This window comes from Tympanuchus pallidicinctus, unplaced genomic scaffold (genome assembly GCF_026119805.1).
Source record: "Tympanuchus pallidicinctus isolate F22 unplaced genomic scaffold, pur_lepc_1.0 scaffold16, whole genome shotgun sequence".
Taxonomy (NCBI): domain Eukaryota; kingdom Metazoa; phylum Chordata; class Aves; order Galliformes; family Phasianidae; genus Tympanuchus; species Tympanuchus pallidicinctus.
In genome coordinates this window covers 24,901,874-24,923,194 of record NW_026294679.1, presented here as the reverse complement: position 1 = coordinate 24,923,194, position 21,321 = coordinate 24,901,874, and the positions used below count along the sequence as shown (strand labels likewise).

Sequence of the window (21,321 nt, the reverse complement as noted above, 5' to 3'; positions counted from 1 at the left end):
GTATATTAAAATGTTATTAAAATGTTATTAAAATTTCAAAACAACTGCTAAAGACTTTTTTTTTTTAATAAAAGTTGATTTCCTAGTCATATGAACCTGTAGACATTGAGAATAATAGAGCTGATAAAGCAAATGTAAGGTCTACTTTCTATGCTAGGGTTACTGAATGCAATCTTTTTTTATGGGATCAAGACTCCATTGAAGGGGAAAAAAAAGGAATTCCTAAGCAAGTTCTAATGTCCAATACTTGAAGTTAAGGCCTTTGAAAGAATGAAATTCAAATTAAAATACTTAATGAGTCTTATTTAAATCTGGCTCAGCTGGATAGAGCTCAGAATCTTATCTGAATGTGATTCGCTAGCATGTGTTGAAATAACCTCTTCTAAGTCTTCTAAATCTGCTAAATCTAATCTATTTCTAAATATTCTAAGTCAGTTTCCTGATTAGATATCAGAAAGATGCCATGACAACTAATACCACTGGTGTTGGGTTTAACAGCCAGTGCAGAGACTAAATAATCATGAAAAAAATGTATCTTCTAAAGACTAGGGTCATTTTACATAAGCATCTTGGCGTGATTTGTTGGAGTTTCTCTGATGGTTCTTTGTGTTCACTATGATCTCCAGTTATTTGCTTTCATTTTCAAATGAAAATAATGGTATGAGTTTTACAGAGTTGTTTAGAAATACTGAAACTGTGGGAAAGAAAACTTCCCAATTACAATTCTCTTATGTAAAACACATGGAAAGGATTTTACAAGAGTTCTTCTAACATAATGAAAATACTTATGCAAAAATTCAACAGGTTACCAATTAAAATACAATAATTTAAGATTTTTTTTTGCACAAGCACTACAAAACAGGCCACCTTCCTATAGCTGGCATATAACAACATAGACTTTTCTGCAAGTCAGTGCTTATTTTATCCTGTGCTGCACCTCCAGCAATTATCAAAGCTGAATGTTTCAAATAAAGCACTGGAACCCAAACAACATTGTTTTATTATGAAATACTGCAGTACGAAGCAACAAATCCTGTTGTGATTGGGAGCTAATTTTTTCCCCAAACATTTTAAAGTCAATAGAACCTGATTTATTATTTTTTTTAATCAGTGTGTTTGATGCTAGAATATAAAAGGAAACTTGAAGAGAATAATTCCTCGCCCTTGCCAGAAGAGGAACACAGTGACACATTTTGGGAGTCAGAAGTATGCTGGCAACATTAAAGTCAATCGAGACACTACGGTTATCAGCAAAAGAATTTGAGTAAGCAGGAAATTTTACTAACGTTGCTTAACAGAAATGGACATATTTTGCTTAATTATGAAATAGTAATACAAGCATGTTAGTTTTATACGGTAAGAAGAACATGGGCATCCTTACCGTACAACGAGAAACAGAAAAAGAAGAAAAAAAATGACTGAATACAGCATTATTATAATACAGCAGCTACTCCGATAGTAAAGTCTCCTATTTTGTTATGTTGGCCCATGATATCAGAGGCAGATATTGGTGGTGTGGCAGTAAAAGCTGAACCTTCTCACCAATACTCCATTACATTTTTTTGTCATGTGACAGATGGCAACTGAGTTGCAGCCTAACAAAATAGCAACAGAGATCGTCAAGCAAAAATCAACACACACAAATCCATAGGCCCCAGAGGGATGCCCTCATGTGTGCTGAGGGAGCTGGTAGAGGTTACTGCTGAGCCACTCTCTATCATCGTTGAGAGGTCTTGGTGGATGGAGGAGGTGCCTCAAGACTGGAAGATATCCAACATCACTCTGGTCTTCAAGATGTACTAGAAGGAGGACCTGAGAAACTAGAGGCCAGTCAGCCTCACCTCTATCCCTGGAAAGGTGATGGAATATTCTGAATGCCATCTCCAAACAAATGGAAGGGAAGGTTATCAGGAGTGGTTGATATGGATTCACAAGGGGAAATCATACCCAACCAGCCTGATAGCTCTCTATGGTGTCATCACTGACTGGGTAGATAGGGAGAGAGTAGTGAATGTTGCATACCTTGACTTCAGCACTGTCTCCCACAACATCCTTGTTATGAAACTTAGAAATTGTAGGATAGGTGAGTGAATGGTGAGGTAGATTGAGAATTGGCTGACTAGCAGAGCTCACAGGGTTGTCATCAATGGCACAAATCTGGTTGGAGGCCAATAACTAGTGGTGCTCTGCAGGATCAGAGCTAGCTTCCATATTGCTCAACATCTTCATCAGCAATCTGGTTGAAGGAATGGCATCCACACTCAGCAAGTCTGTTGATGATAGAAACTTGGGAGGAATGACTGACGCACTGGAAGGCTTTGCTGCCATTCAACAAGACTTGGACAGGCTGGAGAGTTGGGCAGAGAAGAATCTGAAGATGTTTCACAAGAGCAAGTGTAAGTGTCTTGCACCTGGGGAAGAACAGCCACATGCATCACAGGTTAGGGGATGACCTGCTAGAGAGGAACACTACAGAGAAGGACCTGGATATTTTGGTAGACAGAAGACTGGCCATGAGCCTGCAGTGTGCACTTGTGTCCAAGAAGGTAAATGGTATCCTAAATGGGGTGCATTGAAAAGGACATGGCCAGCAGGTCAAGGGTCTACTCTGCCCTGGTGAAGTGATATTTAGAATACTGTGTCCAGTTTTGGGCTACCCACTTCAAAAAAAATGGGGATCTACTAGAAGCAGTCCAGAAGAGGGTCACAAAGACGATAAAGGGCCTGGAGCATCCACCATATGAGGAAAGGTTGAGTAACCTGGGTCTCTTCAGCCTGGTGAAAAGAAGACTGAAGGGGGATCTGATAAATGTTTATAAATATCCAAAGGGAGGTGGGAGGCAAACAGATGAGGCCAAGTTCTTCTCAGTAGTACATAGTCATAGGAGCAATGGCCTAAAACTTGGACATAAGAAGTTCCATACAAACATGTGGAAGAACTTACTTTACAAGAAGGGTGATGGAGTACTGGAACAGGTTGCCCAGAGATGATGGAGTCTCCTTCTATGGAGATATTCAAGAGCTGTCTGGACATTTACCTGCATAACCTATTGCAAGGAACCTGCTTTATCAGGGGCTCAATGATCTTCAGATCCCTTCCAACCCCTACAATTCTGTGATTCTGTGAAGTGCATAACAAAGATAGGTCATTGAATTCCTCCAAGCAAAATAAGTTGCACCCATTGACATCCATCAGTGTTTGCTGAACACTTATGGACACCAAACAGTGGATGTGAGCACAGGGTGGTAGGTGGCTTGTTTCAGCAGTGGCCACAGCAGTGTGAAAGACAAACCAAATTCTGGACAGCCATGCAGCTTTATGTTGCTTTTAACAAGCATTTTGTACTGTGCAATTTTTAAAGACATGTCAAAATTAGAACTTTCTAGCCTTTTCTGTTTGCAGTCTGCGAATAAATAGCTAGAGCCAGGGAGCTATCAGGGACCTTTCTAACACACCTCCCTCCCTCTCCTTGTAGCTTGTCTTTTTCAAACTAAGTTGAACACAAAGAGACCTTTACCTGCTTGGTCCCTTCCCTCCCAGTATACCCACATAAAATTCCACCTTCAAAGTTCTCTAGAGATCAACTGTCATGCACACAAATATCAAGAAGGCTTCATACATAAACAGGAGATAAAGAAAAAGGAACTTAAAATATAATTTTATGGATAACTATCTGCTAAGTTAGATGTAGGGCACTTTTATTTTTTTAATTTTCTACAAATCAGCACCTTCACTAGTTGCCAGGTTATTACGTGTACACACGCACACACACACACATACACACACACACACAAAAAAAAAAGCCTTTTCTGGCCAAAGGGAGTCTGAGTTAAGTCAAAATTTACTTACCACAGTTAAATGTTCCAGTAAGTATGCCACATCAACCATGTCTGCCAGAATAAGAAGCCGTGTAACAGCTGTAAGGAGAGATCGTGCTGTTTGAACAACTGCCTGCCTCTTAGGCAAATAGCAGGGATCACTGGTAAAAGCCTCTGCTGATATCTTTAGAGCTTGACCTGTAAAATGAAGACAAATTCATTTAGGCTATATTGCAATACTCAAGAAGAAACAGTTAAAATTTTGTCAGCTATCTGGCAAGTCACAGGTATTACCAAAAAATCTAGTGTGCTTTTGTTGCCCTAATGCTTTGGAGATCTATTACTGATGCAGAATATTCTGCATTTTGAATGCTATTTCTTTTCTGTTTTGAGTCATTTAATTCTTAAACAGTTCCTTTGGCAATCACATAATTACTCTTAACTATACACCAGAAAATCAGAGGCTCTAAGTTAAACTTTTCTAGTCACTGCTTTTTATATTATTTGGTACTTAATGTTAAGTAATTCATGGACACAGAAGAGAATCAAATATTACTTTTCTCATTATGAATAAAAGTTAATAGAATGAAAATCTCATACACTCAAACATCTAACAAATAAAATCTATGCAGATAAGCTAGCAACTGTGCAAATAGATAATAAATACTGCTTTCTAGCATTAAATTTTAAAAACTAGATTTAAACGGACATTGTATTCCTATCAGCATTCAGTCACTGAAAAAAATCCCACACAGTCATCCAAAGATCTTGGCTTTAAACTGCTCTAATAGCATTATAAGAGCCAAAATTCCCTACTACCATCTCCTCCTCTCCTTTAAACTGAGTATTTACCCAATTATATGTACTTTAAAAATAAAACCATTACTAGTAAGTAGCAATAAAGTTAATGATTAAATTAAGTCTATGCACACAAGCCCCACTTCTGCTGTCCCAACATCCAAGTCTTTCAATAAGCTTAGAACAATATAGACAAACTTTCAGCCATCAATATCCAGCTCTTACTGAATACTCCAGGGATTGCTCAGGATTTCAAACGAAGTGAAAAGCCAGAGTGCAGCACAAGAAAGTGAATATTTAAGACTCTTCTCCTCAGACATATTCCTTCTGACTCCCTTAGGCATTCTCCCTGTTCATTAAGTTGGATCCACGCTCTTAGCCATAACACTTGCATTGAAAAGAAAACCAAACACACTTTGGATATTGTTAGCATAAATCTGCTAAGGGTCTCATATCTGGAGAATGTGGATCTCAGCACTGGTTGTTCTTTTTTTCCCCACTTCTCCTCTTCTCTGTTTGAAAGCATGTCAACATTTTTTATACACTGGAGAGGTCCCTAAGACATTATTTTGTTTCAGGATAAAGAGAGTAAGAGTTGAAACTTAAAGATCAATCATCTAAAACATGCTATATTTTTAACTTAATAATGCTCTGTTTGCAAGATGTGCCAATTTGCCTGAATTTTGTTACTCTCAGCTTGGAAGCAAAGGTATCCTACAGTGCGCAACTGCTTAGTGAATTAGTATTTTGGCCTGCATGGGACTCCTAAAGAATACGGCGTAAGGCTTATAATTCATTCCACAGACATTTCTTCATTTTCCACCACACAGGTGTGAGTCAGAGTTAGGCTACAGAGACATCTGCAATACAATATCTGAACAACAGAATTACTCCAGCCAAGTCTGAAATAGAGTGGCGTCAATCATGTGAAACTTTATTTATTGAATCTATTCGTTGAATCTAATTCTCCACTGACAAACAGAGACTCCACTGACAGTGTGAAGCAAAGTCAGAAGGGTCTGAAACATGAACCCCCTAGGAACAAGCTGGCCATTGCCTGAGTTCATTTGAATGAACAAATATCTGATGGCCATAGGACCATGACTCCAAAATACAACTGTGATTGCAGTCTAGGAAGAAAGGAGCTACAAGTATATAAGCAGCAGGAAATGACATCTCCAACACCAATATAATGTGAGAACATTCTTCAAGTGCTGTCGACAGGCATGACACTGATGCAATCTAATCAATTTTATTGTAAATCCCATCAGGCAGATTTCTCCCTTAATTATATTTGTCAAAAACAATGAAACACAGAGTACTAATTCAGTGGCATAAATACGGAAGCAGAAGATGAGCATATCCATCATATTTCAGCTATTTCAGGCATTGAAGTGAAAAGCAATTAAAAGAAATAAAGTCAGGATATATCTTAAATAATATAATTAATGGAAGACACATAACTCCAAGGCACATTTCAGTACACACAGCGAGATAGCGAAGTAAATGGTGTTACTACCGTTAGCTGATCAAGTACTGCTGCTGCTGTCAAATGATTGCTGTTATGTAGATTTGCTTGCCATAAGTAAATAAATAAGCACGCTCAAAGAGAAAAGTGAAAATACAGCTCAGCCACGGGTAATTTTTTTTTTTTTAAGTTAAGGATACCCACACACTTCTCTCTAGCACCAAAAATATAAAAAAATTACCTGAAAATACTTTTAAAAATAAGTCAGTCATGAGCCTGTTGGCAAGTATTCTGTTGGCAAATAGCTGACAAGGGCACACAGACCTGCTGGGCTGCTTGCTGATGGTAGGCTGCCTGTACAGATAGTTGCAGTAATACCATTTACTGCAGTTAGTGAGCACTCTCCTCAGACAGTGATCCAGATCATAATCCAGCAACAGCTAAATGTTTTTCCATGTTTTAGACAAGACAATCAGAGTATTGCTTTCTTCTTTCATTTCTTTGAATTGATTTTCTTTCTTCTATTTAATCCTATCTAAGAATCACATTCTTGTTTTCTGTATGTTGTTACATCTGTCTTTCTCATTTCATTTGCAGCAGTATGAAATCCACGTGGAATGACTTTGTTGTCAATTCTTGTGTTCTCCCACAAGGAGGTATTGTTGCAAGGAAAGTCCTGTTGCTCTTTCCTAAATCTCACCTTTAAGGCTGATGGACTTACAGTCCAAAAGAAACATTTGTGAAAGGGAGCCCACTGACTGAGAGAGAGGGAGCCACTGGAGCTCCCTCTAAAAAGAGAGGATTTCAAATCTCCTGGTCTTCCTTGGGGTAAACAGCACACCAAGCATCAAAGTGCATTCTTAGATATGCAGGAAGTGACTTAAACATGGTTTTGATAGCATAAAGATTATACCAATATGTCACAAAGTATATTTTTACATCTTTTCATATCTACATCTTATCTTGTGGTACACTTTATAATATGTCTAATGCTATCCACATTTCACAGCATTTTGAGTAGTAATGGTGGTAAATCACAAGGAACTAAGTCAGCACACACATAGGGAAGAGCAACTAAACATGAACATTAGATTTGCCAATGAAATGTATATTCAAACAAAACACACCAACTGGCCTTAATCCAATCAGACTGTACCAAACAGTTCGTAGCAACAGATCAGTAATGTTTATGCAATTTTACATATATTGAGTAAAATGTTTATAATCTGAAGACTTTTTGTTCCAGGCATGCATAACTACATGGAGTGATTCCCTCCTGCATCCAGCACCATCATGAGGTAATGCTTGCTTTGTAATCCCACACTGGTCTTCAGGAGTTATCTTTCAGGCTGGTGTTTTGTTCAGTAACAGTAGAGTAATTTTTTTGGTTTCTTTTATTGTTTAGTTGTGATTTTGTGTTGCTGTTGTTTAAACAACACTACCAAAGGTATTTTTTTTTCCTGTGCAACACACGTGTAATTACCATGTCTTCAAGGATCATAAATATGAATTACTGTCAGCTACATCTAAGGCAGGAATTAATCTTCTGGCTACCACTATCAGAAGAGCAAATAACCGTGTGACTGGTGTTGTCTGTGTATCAGCAAGACTTTCAGTAATAATGTGTTTACAATCACTTTGATAGCCATTGTATCATTTAGGAGTTCTAGCCTCAAACTCAAGAAAAAAAATCAGTGATTTATACCAATGGTTGCTATTTCTAAGCCTTAAGTTCCATTACTGACATAAGCAGAACTAGGACCAGAGGAGACTGGGAGTCAGTTCACATCAGAACAAGCCTATACTTTCTAAAAACAAAAGATGAAAAAACACTAGTCGTTAGTATGATCACCTGTTCTTCTACCACAAGTATCATTTTTATCTGCTATAGTTAGCCAGCTGGAGTTGGCATTATCGGTGTGAAAGCAAGGCCGATAGATATCTCCTGCATGTTCTTAATATACAATACCATTATAAGGCAACTTGTCGCAATATCCTAGAGCAGATGTTACAGGACATTTTTCTCCTGCCACAGAGTCTGTTATTCAGCTCAGATACCATTGTATTTTGTTGCACTGCAATTATTTTACTGCCACATACCAGGAAGTTCTACTTCCACGTTTCATACTGCTGTTCCTAATGCGTAATCAGAGCCACCACATACACCCCCAACATGCATCATGTCCAGACTCTTAATTCCCGTTTTCACACTTAGGGACATCTGAGCCAGTTATAGATACACCCAAAGCTCTTCTGCATGGGATCTGTTCTTGGCAAAACAGGTGATCCCAAGCCTTTGTATCTGAATTCTTCCTCCTAGAATAAGCTGCAAAGTACACATGCGTACATCAATGTAGGATGAGAAAACAAAGCTGATTTTTAACAGATTTTCTGGAGAAGAATAAAAATGCAAATCAGCACTATCCCCCTTCCTTAGTAAATATCCTCATTTTGTCCTCTCCATTTTTTTTCTTACGTGAATAATGACATTTATTCTATGCCAGTTTTCCCTGTCTTTTGCTCTCAACACATTAAATATGAACATTTGAAAGTGGGCTTTTTTGCTGTTCTTTTTTGTTTTTGTTGGCATCGTTTTGGGTTTCTGTCTTTTTTAATTATTTATTCTTTGAGGGTAAGGGAAAGCTCAGAATGTAACTCCAGCAAGTAGCATGCTTTCACTATGTTATCTGTGACGTAAGGTTTATCTAGGAACACACTTGAGACATGATAACAACTAAATGCATGCAAGATTGACACTGCAATAGATAGAAGCAACATAGGCAGCAACTGTTTTGTTTCTGACCAAGTATGGTAAGCAAGTAATAATGATTAATACCAAACATTTTTGCTAGGCCTGTACTATTGCTTGAAAACTATGATTCAATCTCATCACACCTTGATATGAATTATACCAACAGGAAGTGACATGTTAAACTCTGGACTTTAAGATAATGTTTCCCCATATAAACTACATCACTATTTTGTCTCAAAATTACTTAAGAATTAGAATTAGGACATTAATTATAGTTTGATGCTTAATATCAGAAGTGTTCATGTCTAAATGTTTCTTAATCCCTTGCATAAAGGTCAGTTATTTTACAATTTATAACAGTATGAATAGAAGGCAGTTTATTGTTATGCTGTATACATGAAGGCAGGCAGTGAGACTTTTTTTTCCAATTACTTATAGATTTAATACACTATTTTTGAATAAAAATGGGGAAAAAAGTGCTCTTTAGCAATGCCAGACCAAATCAGATTACCAGGAAAACCTGTCAGCTATGAGGCTACTGGATTTCCACACAATGCACACAGTCCATCAGCAGCATCTGCAATCCTCCCAGGTAACCTGCTCCTGATTTCATACCCTATAGACTTTCTTTTCATGCTTAAGTCCAGGAGCAACCTGTTTATCCACACAGGCCTCCAAGCATTCTTGCCTGCCTTCTTTTTCTTGGGGTGCACTAATTCTGGGCTTGAAGAAGATGGTCCTTGAATACTGACCAGCATTCAATAATGAATACTGAATCATTTCACACTGGCCATAACTGTTTCAAAGTACTATGCATTTAATTCTAATGTCATAGTCTCCTAATTAAGCTCAGTGAGCAGCAATATATGATAAAAACATGAGAAAAGATTTTACATTATTTTTTCCAGACATTGGTCTGCAGCTCTGGAACTCATAGTTTGGTTCACATCTGAGTGCAATTACCTAGGGGATTGTTTCAGAATTCCAGTCTACATTAAATATAAACTGTGGCCAATGTGTAAAAATTTGTAACTCGTTTTAAAGCATATGAATAAGAATACCGGCCAGTTACCACAGAAAAATTTGAGCAGAGAAAATTAAATACTGAATGCTATAATATGAATGGCACGTGACTGCCTGCAAACACGATTTATCAGAATTTATGGTCCAGACCTTCTCAAAGACCTTAAAGCAACAAGAGACATTTAACAGCAGCAGAATGCAACTACAGCAACAAACAAAATTACATGTGGTGGGGTACATCACAAATTAAAAATAATACAGCCCCAAAAGACTATAAATACATGTAAAATCAACAAATATTAAAATTTACCCTGTGATTGTTCACCAACTTTTTAAAATTAACTTGAGCAGCTCAGCAAATCCATGGAGGAAAATGGGCTGCAAGTTCACAATTTGTCATTGCATAATGATAGGTAATAACATTGATTTAACTTTCTTTTAAAATGTATGCACTGTATATAATCTACTTTATATATTATTTATTTCTGTAGTCATCCCTAGTCCTGGATGAGAATCAATACATAAATTGAAGATGTGAAATATTTTTACATAATCTATGTATAAAAATCAATAGAAAACTATATATTTTTTTTCTTGTCTTGTGTTATCGATCTGGACTGGATGGACTAACATTTTAAGACTAATCCAAAATGGCTGATTTTTCAAAAGCTGAACTGATCAATATGACAGATAACAATGACATTTGCTGGCTGTAATGCCTTTAATCTCAAAGTACCTTAAGTTATCTCAGACATTATATGCATATACAGACTCTAAAATGCAGCCCTTGTTGGATCCAGAAGAATCCAATAGCTAGTAATGACTACTCTGAACAACTGCAGGCACTCAGAAATCGTCCCAGCTGCAAATGAAGGAAGACAAAATACAAAAGAAAAGACAACCCAAAGCTGTTGATTTATTAAGGGCAGAGACCTGACTCAAATGGCTAATGCAGTCCTTCAGGCACAAATTATCACATGATGTAACAGTACACACTACAAAGCTTAGCTAAAAACTAATAGAAGTCTCCTCTACTGCTTGATAAAACCAAACATGGTTACAAGTTCATTCAACAGCATGGCATGACAATAATTTCATGGTGCAGACCATTCCTCTTAGTCTGCTGCTATTTATTTGGAAAGGCTTTCATCAGCTCCTCTTAGTCTGAACCCAGGCAATCATCAGGAGCAACTCACTTCTAAAATTCATGAAGTACTGATGAGAGCACACATTTACCAAATGACCAGGCACTAAGAGCATTACTCTTCTGTCCTGGTTTTCCTTAGAAATCTTCTCGTGAATTAATTTTCAGGACTTATTTATAAAGGAACCTGTTTCAGATGTCTATCATTCAGTATGCAATTATTCGAGCCTGAGCTTCTTACTCAACCAACTAGGTTCTGATTATCCATAAAGAGAGCAAACAATCAACAGAGCAACAAATAGCCTAAAAGAATGTGACTAATACTCTGGGAGCCTGTTTGGAAATGAGGAGACAGGCTATCAGAAAATGGAACATGGCAAAAACTGGCCAAAGATGAGCTGCTCTGACATAAGAAGATGAGTTGGTCTGACATCAGAAGATGAGTCTTACAGTAGCTTGAAGCTTCCACTGTTCTTCTACTAAAGACTCAAAATGTAATTCCAAACAAGCCTACTGTAGCTTCACAAACAAAATCCTTACTATTGCACAAAAGAGGGAGTAAGTCTTTTTTTTATTGTTATTTCTATCTAAAAAGATCTTAAACTCAGATTCAGGAAAACAGCTCTTTCCAAGAAAAGAAACAAAGCATGCATTATCTTAAACATGTGCTAAATAGTCAGTAAAATCAGCTAGGGGAATCCTGTCTTCATTAAAAAGAAAGCATATATATATTTTTTAAAGGCAATACTATCCCTAACATAAGTGCTTTTCCACATCCCCAGCTTGCATGCTTTACCTCTTTACCAGTGGTATCTGAGAGCATACAATCAGACAACATAAATTTCAGACATTTGCACACGAAAACATATTTCTCATGGGTACCTCAGCTTATTTGTCATAACAAAGTTACATGGGTAAGCTAATTAGCTAATTCCTAAGTGCCTTTGTTACATAATACACTTACTTTCTTTCTGAACATCAGCCAATGCTGCATGAAGTTCCTCCTTTAAGACGGTTGCTTCCTTGGCAATTTTTTCCCCTTTGTCCAATAGATTCCAAGTGGCTTCTTCCACAGAAGCTAACAAGACACGAGCTCTTTTTGAACGTCCCTTTTTCTTACCAGAAGGATTCTGTGGACATTTCACTAATGTTGTAACCTACATTTAAAAAATAAAAGAGAGAACAGCAGTGTAACTAATCAAGAATATGGCTGGTTTCTTCTCACTGCTGACAGGTGACAGGACAAGGCAGGACGGGAAATGGCCTCAAGTTGTGCCAAGTTTAACTTGGATATCAGGAAAAACTTCTTTACAGAAAAGGTTGTAAAGCACTGGAATAGGCTTCCCAGGTGGTTGAGTCACCATCCCGGGATGTGTTTAAAATCCCTTTGGATGTGGTACTCATGGACATGATTTAGCAGAGGTTTGTTACAGGTAGGGTAGCACTGAGTTGGACTCAGTGATCTTTAAGGTTTTTTTCAACCTGAGTGATGCTATGATTCTAATTTATGCTGCTTTCAAATTAACAAAATAAAATCATAGTTCAGAATAAACCATAGAATTTCCCCTGCTTTAAAGAGAGACAGGCAAGTTCAGTCCACACAGTGAGAATGTGCAAAATTATTAAATTTGACAGACTTAATCTGATATTTCTAATTTATATGTTCTCTCTGTAAGATCAAAGAAAACTCAATGGAAATTTCACTCTCATATTAATCCTGATATAAACTGCTAACACTGCTTATTATAAAAAAAATCTCATCATGATATAAAAATTACTAATGCTATTTAAGGAGGCTTCAGCCAAGCAGGCAGCAGTTCTGCATCTTCCCACACTTCCCTCTTAAATCTCTCAGGTCATCTCAGAAGCAAATATCTGAATTGAGTATAAATACATTTCAAAATACTTTCTCATCTTACACGCAAGGACTGCAGTGGCCAGAACTTAATGCATCAGAATTCCAAGGATCTTTCAGCATAAAAGTTGCACACAGTTTTAAACAGAATGTAGATTACTGCAGCCTTGTCTAAATTAGAATTTTTAACAATGCATTTCAACATTAATAAAGAAGTTATTTTTATTTAGCATCCCACTCCACATTCCTCATCATTTGAGCACAGCCTCTGCATTCCAACAAAATCTTTGCAGCAGACTGTTCTCTGAGACATTGTTTGAGTTGTCAGCAACACAGGAACACTCCTAAAATATTTTTAAAGTAAAGTGTTATACAAATATCTCAAGACATAATTTTTTTCCCAGTAAGTTCACTAATCCTCCTTCTACTTCCATTCAGTGCCAAAATGTAGACAGTGTAGAATTAAGCACAGACCTACTTGTGGGACTCAATGAACTCATTTTCTAAGTATGAATTGCTTCATTTTATTAAATAGCATTCCAAACATGTTAAATCAGCCTATTTATTTGTGCAGTAAGAAAACTGACAACAACATTGCGCAAGGAAAGTTAGAGCTGCGTATGAATTTCTCAGACCACCAGGCAGGTTTAGCTCACGGCTGCAGTGCAGAGATTGGTTTGAGCAGATCTGTGCAACAGTGCTCTCTTCACAGATCTAGGAGGAGAAGATCCAGTGTTCATGAATTCATGCACTTTCATGCTTTCATGAATCTGTACTTTTGAAGTAAATAAGAAACATCCTCTGGAAAGCATTTCTGTAAGCCTATCCATCATTTAAAGAAAATAAGTCTTGACCCTTATGTCATTTATGTGGAATTTGGGGTCAGAATACTAAGACCAGCCACTTAACACCAACAGCCATGGGATGTCGTAAGGAGGGCATCAATATAGATAGCTCAGAATCAGATTGTTAAAAAGGATTTTGGTATTCTGATAAGCCAGGAAGGAAAGTAAAAATATTTATGCACCAGCCAGCTATCTAGAGAACATATTAGGAATTTAAATATCTTCTAAAAAAAAAAAAAATCCTACAATATTATCTCTAGAGCATTTAATGAAGCGTGAGTAATATTTTAAGAAATATCTGAAGAGATTATAAATTGATACAAGGAAGTCAGAACACAACTTTAAAAATGAAGCTGTCACAAAAAAAAATATTAAGAAGCCTTATAGATATCTTAGCAATTTGTTTTTCCGAGTTTTAATGTAAGTTCATTTTAATGTAAAATATCCGTATTGCTTACTCATACATATTTGAGGAAGAAGAAAGGAAACAAATGTAAAAATAAGAAAAATAATCTTTACTGCAGTTGAAAACTCATAATTCTAAGACATTTGATCATCAGCATTACTGCCAGGAAATTCCAAAAGTATAATTTCTATAGAAAAGGGACCAACGTCACTTAATAGAGTCAGCTTTTGATCTTAAAAACAAGTCAAAATTTGCTAAGTACCTCTTGGCTTAAGTAAGTTAATGGATGCAGAAGAACAGCTTCATTTTCCAACACAAAATCCCAGTGAGGAATACAAAACCGTAATGATGATCCTATGCAAAGAACTGAATTAAGCAGCAATAAATAGTATGCTTTTTTGATCCACTGTCAATACAGTTGCAAAATAGTGACAGAATACCCAGTTAAAACGACAGCATTATCAGGCTCAGAATAATTAAAAAAAAAAAAAAAAAAGAGAGAGAGAGAGACAGAGAGACAGAGAAACACACCCCATTAATCTAGCTCATGCCTAATTGCATTTCAGTTACTTTTATGTTGCCACACGTGGTTATTGCCGTATTGGACACAGCTACTCCCCAGCATTCAGTGGAAATCAACACCATATTTTACAATACTTAAGATGTTTAGGAGGAGAATTACTATAAAGCCAAAGTTTTGAAAGTGAGATTTTCAAGATTATATGCCATTACAGTGGCAAATCTGTTGTTGTCAGTTATTACCATTATTTATTAGGCTTGTAGAATTGCTTTGTTTTTTGTTTTTGTCATGATTTACAAATACTGAATTCCTAGAGCACTGTGCAGTAATTCTACTAATGCTATATTCAGAACCAGACCAATCTTCAAAAGACAATCTATTAACACTGCAGTAGTTAAAGAAAATGGTATTTTCATATCTTCAGTATGAAAATTTTGTTTATTAAAAAAAAAAAAAATTAAAAGCATCAATCACAAAACAGTTTATAACTGCTGAAAAAGCATTTAGTTAAGTAACTGCAACCCTAAGACATGTGAAGAAACAATATATGAACTCAGCAATCTAATGACAATGACAGAAGTACCTCCCCAGTCTTTCAAATCCTAACCACCCCTTGTCTGAGTCAGATGTTTGGGAATAACAAAGCGTTGCCCATAAAAATAAATACTGCTTAATCACTTGCACTATGCATAAAGTAAATTCACCATATAGAACTAAAAACAGCAGTGAATCATTTCCATGTGAGCAAAGTTTTGTCAGTGTGAGCGACATGGGAATAAATAAAAGCCTTTCTACTTTCTCATTTTCCATAGGTAATATAATAAAAGAAATCCTAAAACACATGCATTCGTAAGTATTGTGTAAAATTCAATTCTCTCTCACAGCCATAAAATTTCCATAGCCTGTATGCGTGCAAAGAATATAAATGTATGGAAGAAATGATGCCTGGTAAGGAAAAACTCTGAAATATTTGAGAAGTATACATGTACACACATATATTAACTGTGCGCATATATACAAATAAAGAGACAGCACAGAACTTCAGACACAGTCTCCAAATAAGTGGCTAATCTGCATCTAACAGGGCTTGCATAGATCACAGAATAAAAGCAGTCAGAAGTGTTTCGTTTGTGAACTAATGAAGTGATGTTAATCTCATCCAGTCACATTTTTCTTAAATGTTAATTAATGTAAATTCAAAAGGGACAATGTCTAGCACCACTTTCCCCTTGTTGGGGCTGAGGTAGAGTTAAATTTCTTCACAGAGGCTCGTACAATGTTGTGCTTTGGATTTTCTGTGAAACTAACACATTGACTGTTCTAGTTGTTGCAGAGCAGTGCATACACAGAGCCAAGGACTGTTCTACTTCTCATGCTGCCCTGCCAGAGACAAGGTCGGAGCGCACAAGAAGCTGAGTGGGGACACAGTCAGGACAACTGACCCCAGCTGGCCAAAAGTATGTCTGTCCCATACCATGTGGTGTCACACCTAACAATAAAACCTGGGGTAAAGGAGGAGGAAGTGGAAGACAAAGTGTAGGCATTTGTCTTCCAAAGAAAATATTACGTTGTTATTTGTCCCTTCTGTTTTAAAAGTGTCTGAAAATCTGCCTGCTGATGGGAATGAACGAACAAATCCTTGTTTTGTTTCACTTGCACACACAGTTTTTAGATCATGTAGCAAACAGTCTTTCTTTCAATCCATGACTTCTCTTTTATCTCTAGGATTCTCTCCCTCATCCCACTTGGGAAGAGTGGGTGAGCAGCTGTGTGGTGTTGAGCTGCCTGCAGGGTTAAACAACAACACTACAGAAGCAAATTTATATCTAATCTTAAATGTTATTCTTAGTATAATTAGCAAAAAGATTCAGCAAGCTTTGGTCTCTGAGAATGAGATAAAGAAGGGAATACTTTTCTATGACATTAGCTATTTTATGAGTAAACATTGCACTAGCATGCCAATAGAAATCAGCTAGGCAAATGAAAAAACCAGATGACCAAATGATTGCCTCACACGACTTGTTCCACAACAGAAAGCATCTCTGATAAGAGCCCAGAATTACAGAAAGACTGTCTAACCATGTTCCCAACCTTCAACAGAGCAGCTCTCAGCAGAATGGTAGCAACTTTGACAATACTCACTTTTAATGTGTCAGATGTATCTACCAGAAAACCTTGATCATGGAATCATAGATTCTATGATAGGGAATTATACCTAAAAGCCTTTCTTTCAAACATACTTTTCCCAAAACACCTGGAATAAAATAAAAGCCATGAACAAAGACAATCCCTTCTAGTGTTTGTTTGCATGGGGGCAGAGGGTTGAGAAGGATTAAAGAAAAATTTTCCCATTACTCTGATGACACAGAGCAACAAGCAGTATGTCACCATGAGAGTACAGTACAGGAGTATAATGCTAGTCACACTAACACGGTTCTGCCACCTTCCACATGTGAGTTCCTCGCTCTGCAGAGCCCTGCACAGCAATATTTTAACACACTGCCTTAGGACAGGTCACTTCTTGGGATGCCAAGAGAGAGATGCAGCAATACTGGCAGTCCTGCAATCCTCTAGACATCATTATTTAAGGATATGGCTTCATTTTGAAGGGAGAAGTTATCAAGTTAGACGGCTGTATGTAAAACAATGGGTTGTGCTATTTTCAGTCTCAAAGCGATCACCACTGTCAACTGCAAATTGCAGCAAAGAGAGAGGGAATCTAGCAATGTCACTTCCAAAATGACTTCTGCACAGGCTGCCTGTTTTTTTTTTAAGTTTCCTTTCATACTAATGCCATTAACCAAATACTGTCTTAAGTCTTAATGTAACTGGCCAGTACAGACTTCAGAGAATCACAAATACACATAAATGCTCCTATAGTCCTTAAAGGCTACTCAGTACATTAGAACATACATCTCAAAATGAAGTTAAATTATGTTCAAAGCAGCAGCTAAGTGAATCAGGTAGAGCAGTCCTATTATCTATAACTGCTAAGATTGCCTTTCTAACTGCAGATCAGTTTCCATTTATTGCCTGTCCAACATCTTAATCATCCTTCAATTAATATTCACTTTCAATCTCTGCTTTTGCTTTTTCAATTTTTTTTTTTTTGTGCTTCCTCGGCCTTCTAAAATGCAAGTTTGTCTTTCAGAGTTCTGTTACAAAACAGCTCTATTATATAACAAAGGGGGTTGAGTATAAAAAAGTCAAAATCATATTCTCTTTGAGCTGAAGAAGCCTCCATTTTTAACAGCTTTTTAATCAATATTTCAGATTTTTTTAAAACGTATTGGATAGCTTGTTTTATTGGGTTTCTTTGATCCAGTAAGACTCAGGCCAAAATTTACATTTCACCTCTTTCAAAAATGCCCACTGCTGTAGCATAAGCTGACCTGCAGAATGCAGACTAAACCCATCCCAGCCTACCACTCTGAAACCGATTTCATACAATGGTGGATTTTGGCAACTTCCCACAAAGCACTGAGCTGTTACTGAAGTTTTATATGTCATCAATCATACCATGCAGAAACAAATACGTCATAAAGGGAAGGTAAAGGAAGTGACAAGTAGCTTAGTTAATAAAAGCTTAAATCAAGATAATAATAAAAAGATCTCTTTCAGAAAAAGAGAATTTTCTAGCAGGAACAAATAGATAAAGACAGAAAAGATCAATTAAAAAATATTTCCAAAATGATCACCCAATCAAATAATTAAATAAATAAAATTCTGGATGGATGAAATCAGCAAAGACAAATTTTCAAAGGGGGGAAATATAGCTTCATTATAAATTCATTAAAGATAAACTTACGTCACCTAAATAGATTTTAAAGCCATTTTTTCAAAGAATATCTGTTATAACACATTATCAGTACATGTTTTCTTAGGTTTTAGACCATATAGGGGACTTCTAACAGAAATGACTAATTTGACATGAAAATGCAAATATATGTAAGCGTCATCACACCAAACATATTTGGCATTCTCTAGTTCTCATCTTTCATTGCTGTGTTCATTTTCTCTCCACTCATATCATGCGCTGCCTTTTTAGATATAATCTGACAGCTCCTTTGTATCTGGTCACAACTCCTTGGCAAGCCCAGATAACAAGTCTGCAGAGAACTGGCTCCCAGAACAAAGAATGAAAAACACAAACAGAGCAGTGTGTAAAAAGGAGTGCATTCCTGGAGAAACAAAATTTACCATAAGCCAAAGCTGACACAGTCAAAAGATGCCAATTAATGACCCATGGGAGGGAAAAATATATATTTTTCCTTTAGCATCTATTCAAGTACAACAATAGCAGTTGTGGTTTTAATTAAAATGATAGTTTTATTTATTTTAATAGAGAAATTGCAGTTATAATAAAATGGAAATAATAGAAAACTATGTAACTTTTTTGTACGTTTAAATGTTTGTTGTTTCATTTTGGTTTTGCTTTTAAAATAAGCTGTAAATTCCCAATTGTTGCATGTCTATAAACAAAATAATGGCCAGAATACTGCATTTTCAGCCTGGTTATGTTCTGTTTACCTAACCATTTTCCCAGTTACATTTTTGTTTGCTGTTTATTAACATACACTACTTAACAAAAAGTTATTCTCTTGTAACATGCATTACCTAATGAATTTGAAAAGATATTAACCAAATCACAGAAGCTAATTCAAAGCCATTATACCTACCATTTTTCAGATTGTAAAGTTGGCCAAAGTATTCTCTGCATATTAGCAAACGTCTAAAATTTCTGCATGTGAAGTTGGAGCTCATTGTACCTACACAAACTGCAGCCAGAGCAATGACTGCCATGTAAACATATCCCCAGGCATCAGACAAAGAATAGTTAAGAAGCAGTGTACAGCAGCAACAGGAAATGCAGCATCTTGACAAGGCTGAAGGACACTCATAGACAGACAACCTTGTGATACATGCAATTGACTAAATAAAAACAGGTATTTGCACATTACTAAATAAAATGAAGGGAGTATTCAAAGAGATTGAGATTTAAAATACAAGATGCACTTTGTGTTCTTTTTCACATAATATATTTCTGTAGAGGTCCTTTAACACACTTAGTTACCCACAGTATTTGCAGAATCATGTCAAGCCTTCTGCAAGTAGGCCATTGCACTGGATAAAAAAATAAAAGATTTCTAATCCATAAAAGATATACACACAGTCTGTTAAAGATTCTCTGTTTAAGCACAGCGTATTGAACTGGTGAATACTTCAAATAAAACTCAAGAATGCAGAACTGCTCCTAAAATGAAAGTTTCATAAATAAACCTGCAAATCACCCAGTTCAAATTTTCTTCAGTTGGAAGGAAAAGTGCTAAGATATGTTTATGCAGTACACAGCAATTATGCAGCCCTTAGGGAATCTCTTCTAAAATAAAACAGAATAGTTTTTGGGTTTTTTTTCCCCCCCAGAATTCACATAAAGAAACTCACCTACAGATTTCAAGGCTCCATCCACTATTTGCAATATGAAATTTTTCATGATTTGAACTGTTAGCCTATGGATAACACTGTGCAAAAGACTAGCTAAAACATGCAACAGTTACTATCCCATACAATGTTGTTTGCAAAGGAAGTGACTTCAGAAATTACTAAAGCTGGAATATGTTCTCTGCACAATTCCCAGGCCAGTTTCAGAAGAGTCGTGGGTTTCACAACAGTGTCCTTAGCCTAAGCTCTTCAACCTCATTCATTTCTCTATATGTCTATCTAACTTCTTTTCTGCAATGTTAAAATACCTGAATTATAAGTGGTTCCAGTAATTTCTCTACTGTGAAAGTCTGGATCTGCAGGTCCTGAGGATCAATTTTCAGTTTAACGTTTGGTACTTTGGTTGACATTTCGCCTAGGAACAAAGCAGAAAGATAAAAAAAATAGTGTAGTATGCAATTAATAGCCATGAGAGCCCACTACCATCTGTTGGAGTCCAGAAACTGCTTCCTGGAGTACAGGCTTGGTTCCACAAAAGAATTAGGATTTTAAGAAATAAGATTTATTTTTATGATTCCTTGCTTCTAAATTGTGAAAATATATACAGATACTCACATATACTGTGAAATAATAGATTTAAGATACACATAAATATCTTCTCTTCAATATTTCTAATTTGACTATGTATTTTAAAAATGCAAAAGGATAATTATAATAGAAATCCTTTAAATATAAGTTCTGTAATAGTCAATAAAATTGAGCTTTTAAAAAAACATGTATTTCATTCTCAGATCTACTGAAAAATTGCATTACTGAATACACCACAGAAGAAAAACACAGGTATTATGTGTAGAAGACCTGTATCTTACTCATGCGTTAAAGCACAGTGGTCATAATAAACAGTTTGAGAACAAAAGCATATATATAGAAGCTCCTAAAAGTCCCAATAATTGACAGTATGAGAAAATGAAACATTTAGTTGTTTTATACCCTGCAGTAGCAAATGCTTTCTAAGTGTCAAGACAGATTAAGTCAAGAAAACCTATAAATGAAGTCAGTGAGATAGAATTAAAGCTAAGGGAGATCTTTAAAGTGACTAAGTCATTCATTAGGAGCTTGATCCAAAGTTCACTGATGTTAATTTAAGGGTTTTCCCTGAGTTAACTGGGCCCTGGTTCAGGCTGCAGTGAAATGAGTGTGAACCAGCAGAGAATTACAACTGTGATTCAGAAGGAAAGCAACTAATTAT

The 21,321-nt window shown here is 36.4% G+C and overlaps 1 protein-coding gene across 9 annotated transcripts in view; it reads right to left on the bottom strand.

Moving 5' to 3' along the window:
* The window catches only part of CTNNA3 (catenin alpha 3), a 420,268-nt gene that overhangs the window by 387,788 nt on the left and 11,159 nt on the right, over positions 1-21,321 (bottom strand). For all 9 annotated transcript variants that reach the window (XM_052678006.1, XM_052678005.1, XM_052678009.1 and 6 more), the window contains exons 2-4: positions 20,381-20,487; positions 11,969-12,161; positions 3,851-4,017 (exon numbers count right to left, since the gene is read on the bottom strand). In XM_052678006.1, coding sequence (XP_052533966.1) covers positions 3,851-4,017; positions 11,969-12,161; positions 20,381-20,482 — 462 coding nt within the window. In that variant the 5' untranslated portion in view covers positions 20,483-20,487. The remainder of the gene's footprint in view (positions 1-3,850; positions 4,018-11,968; positions 12,162-20,380; positions 20,488-21,321) is intronic.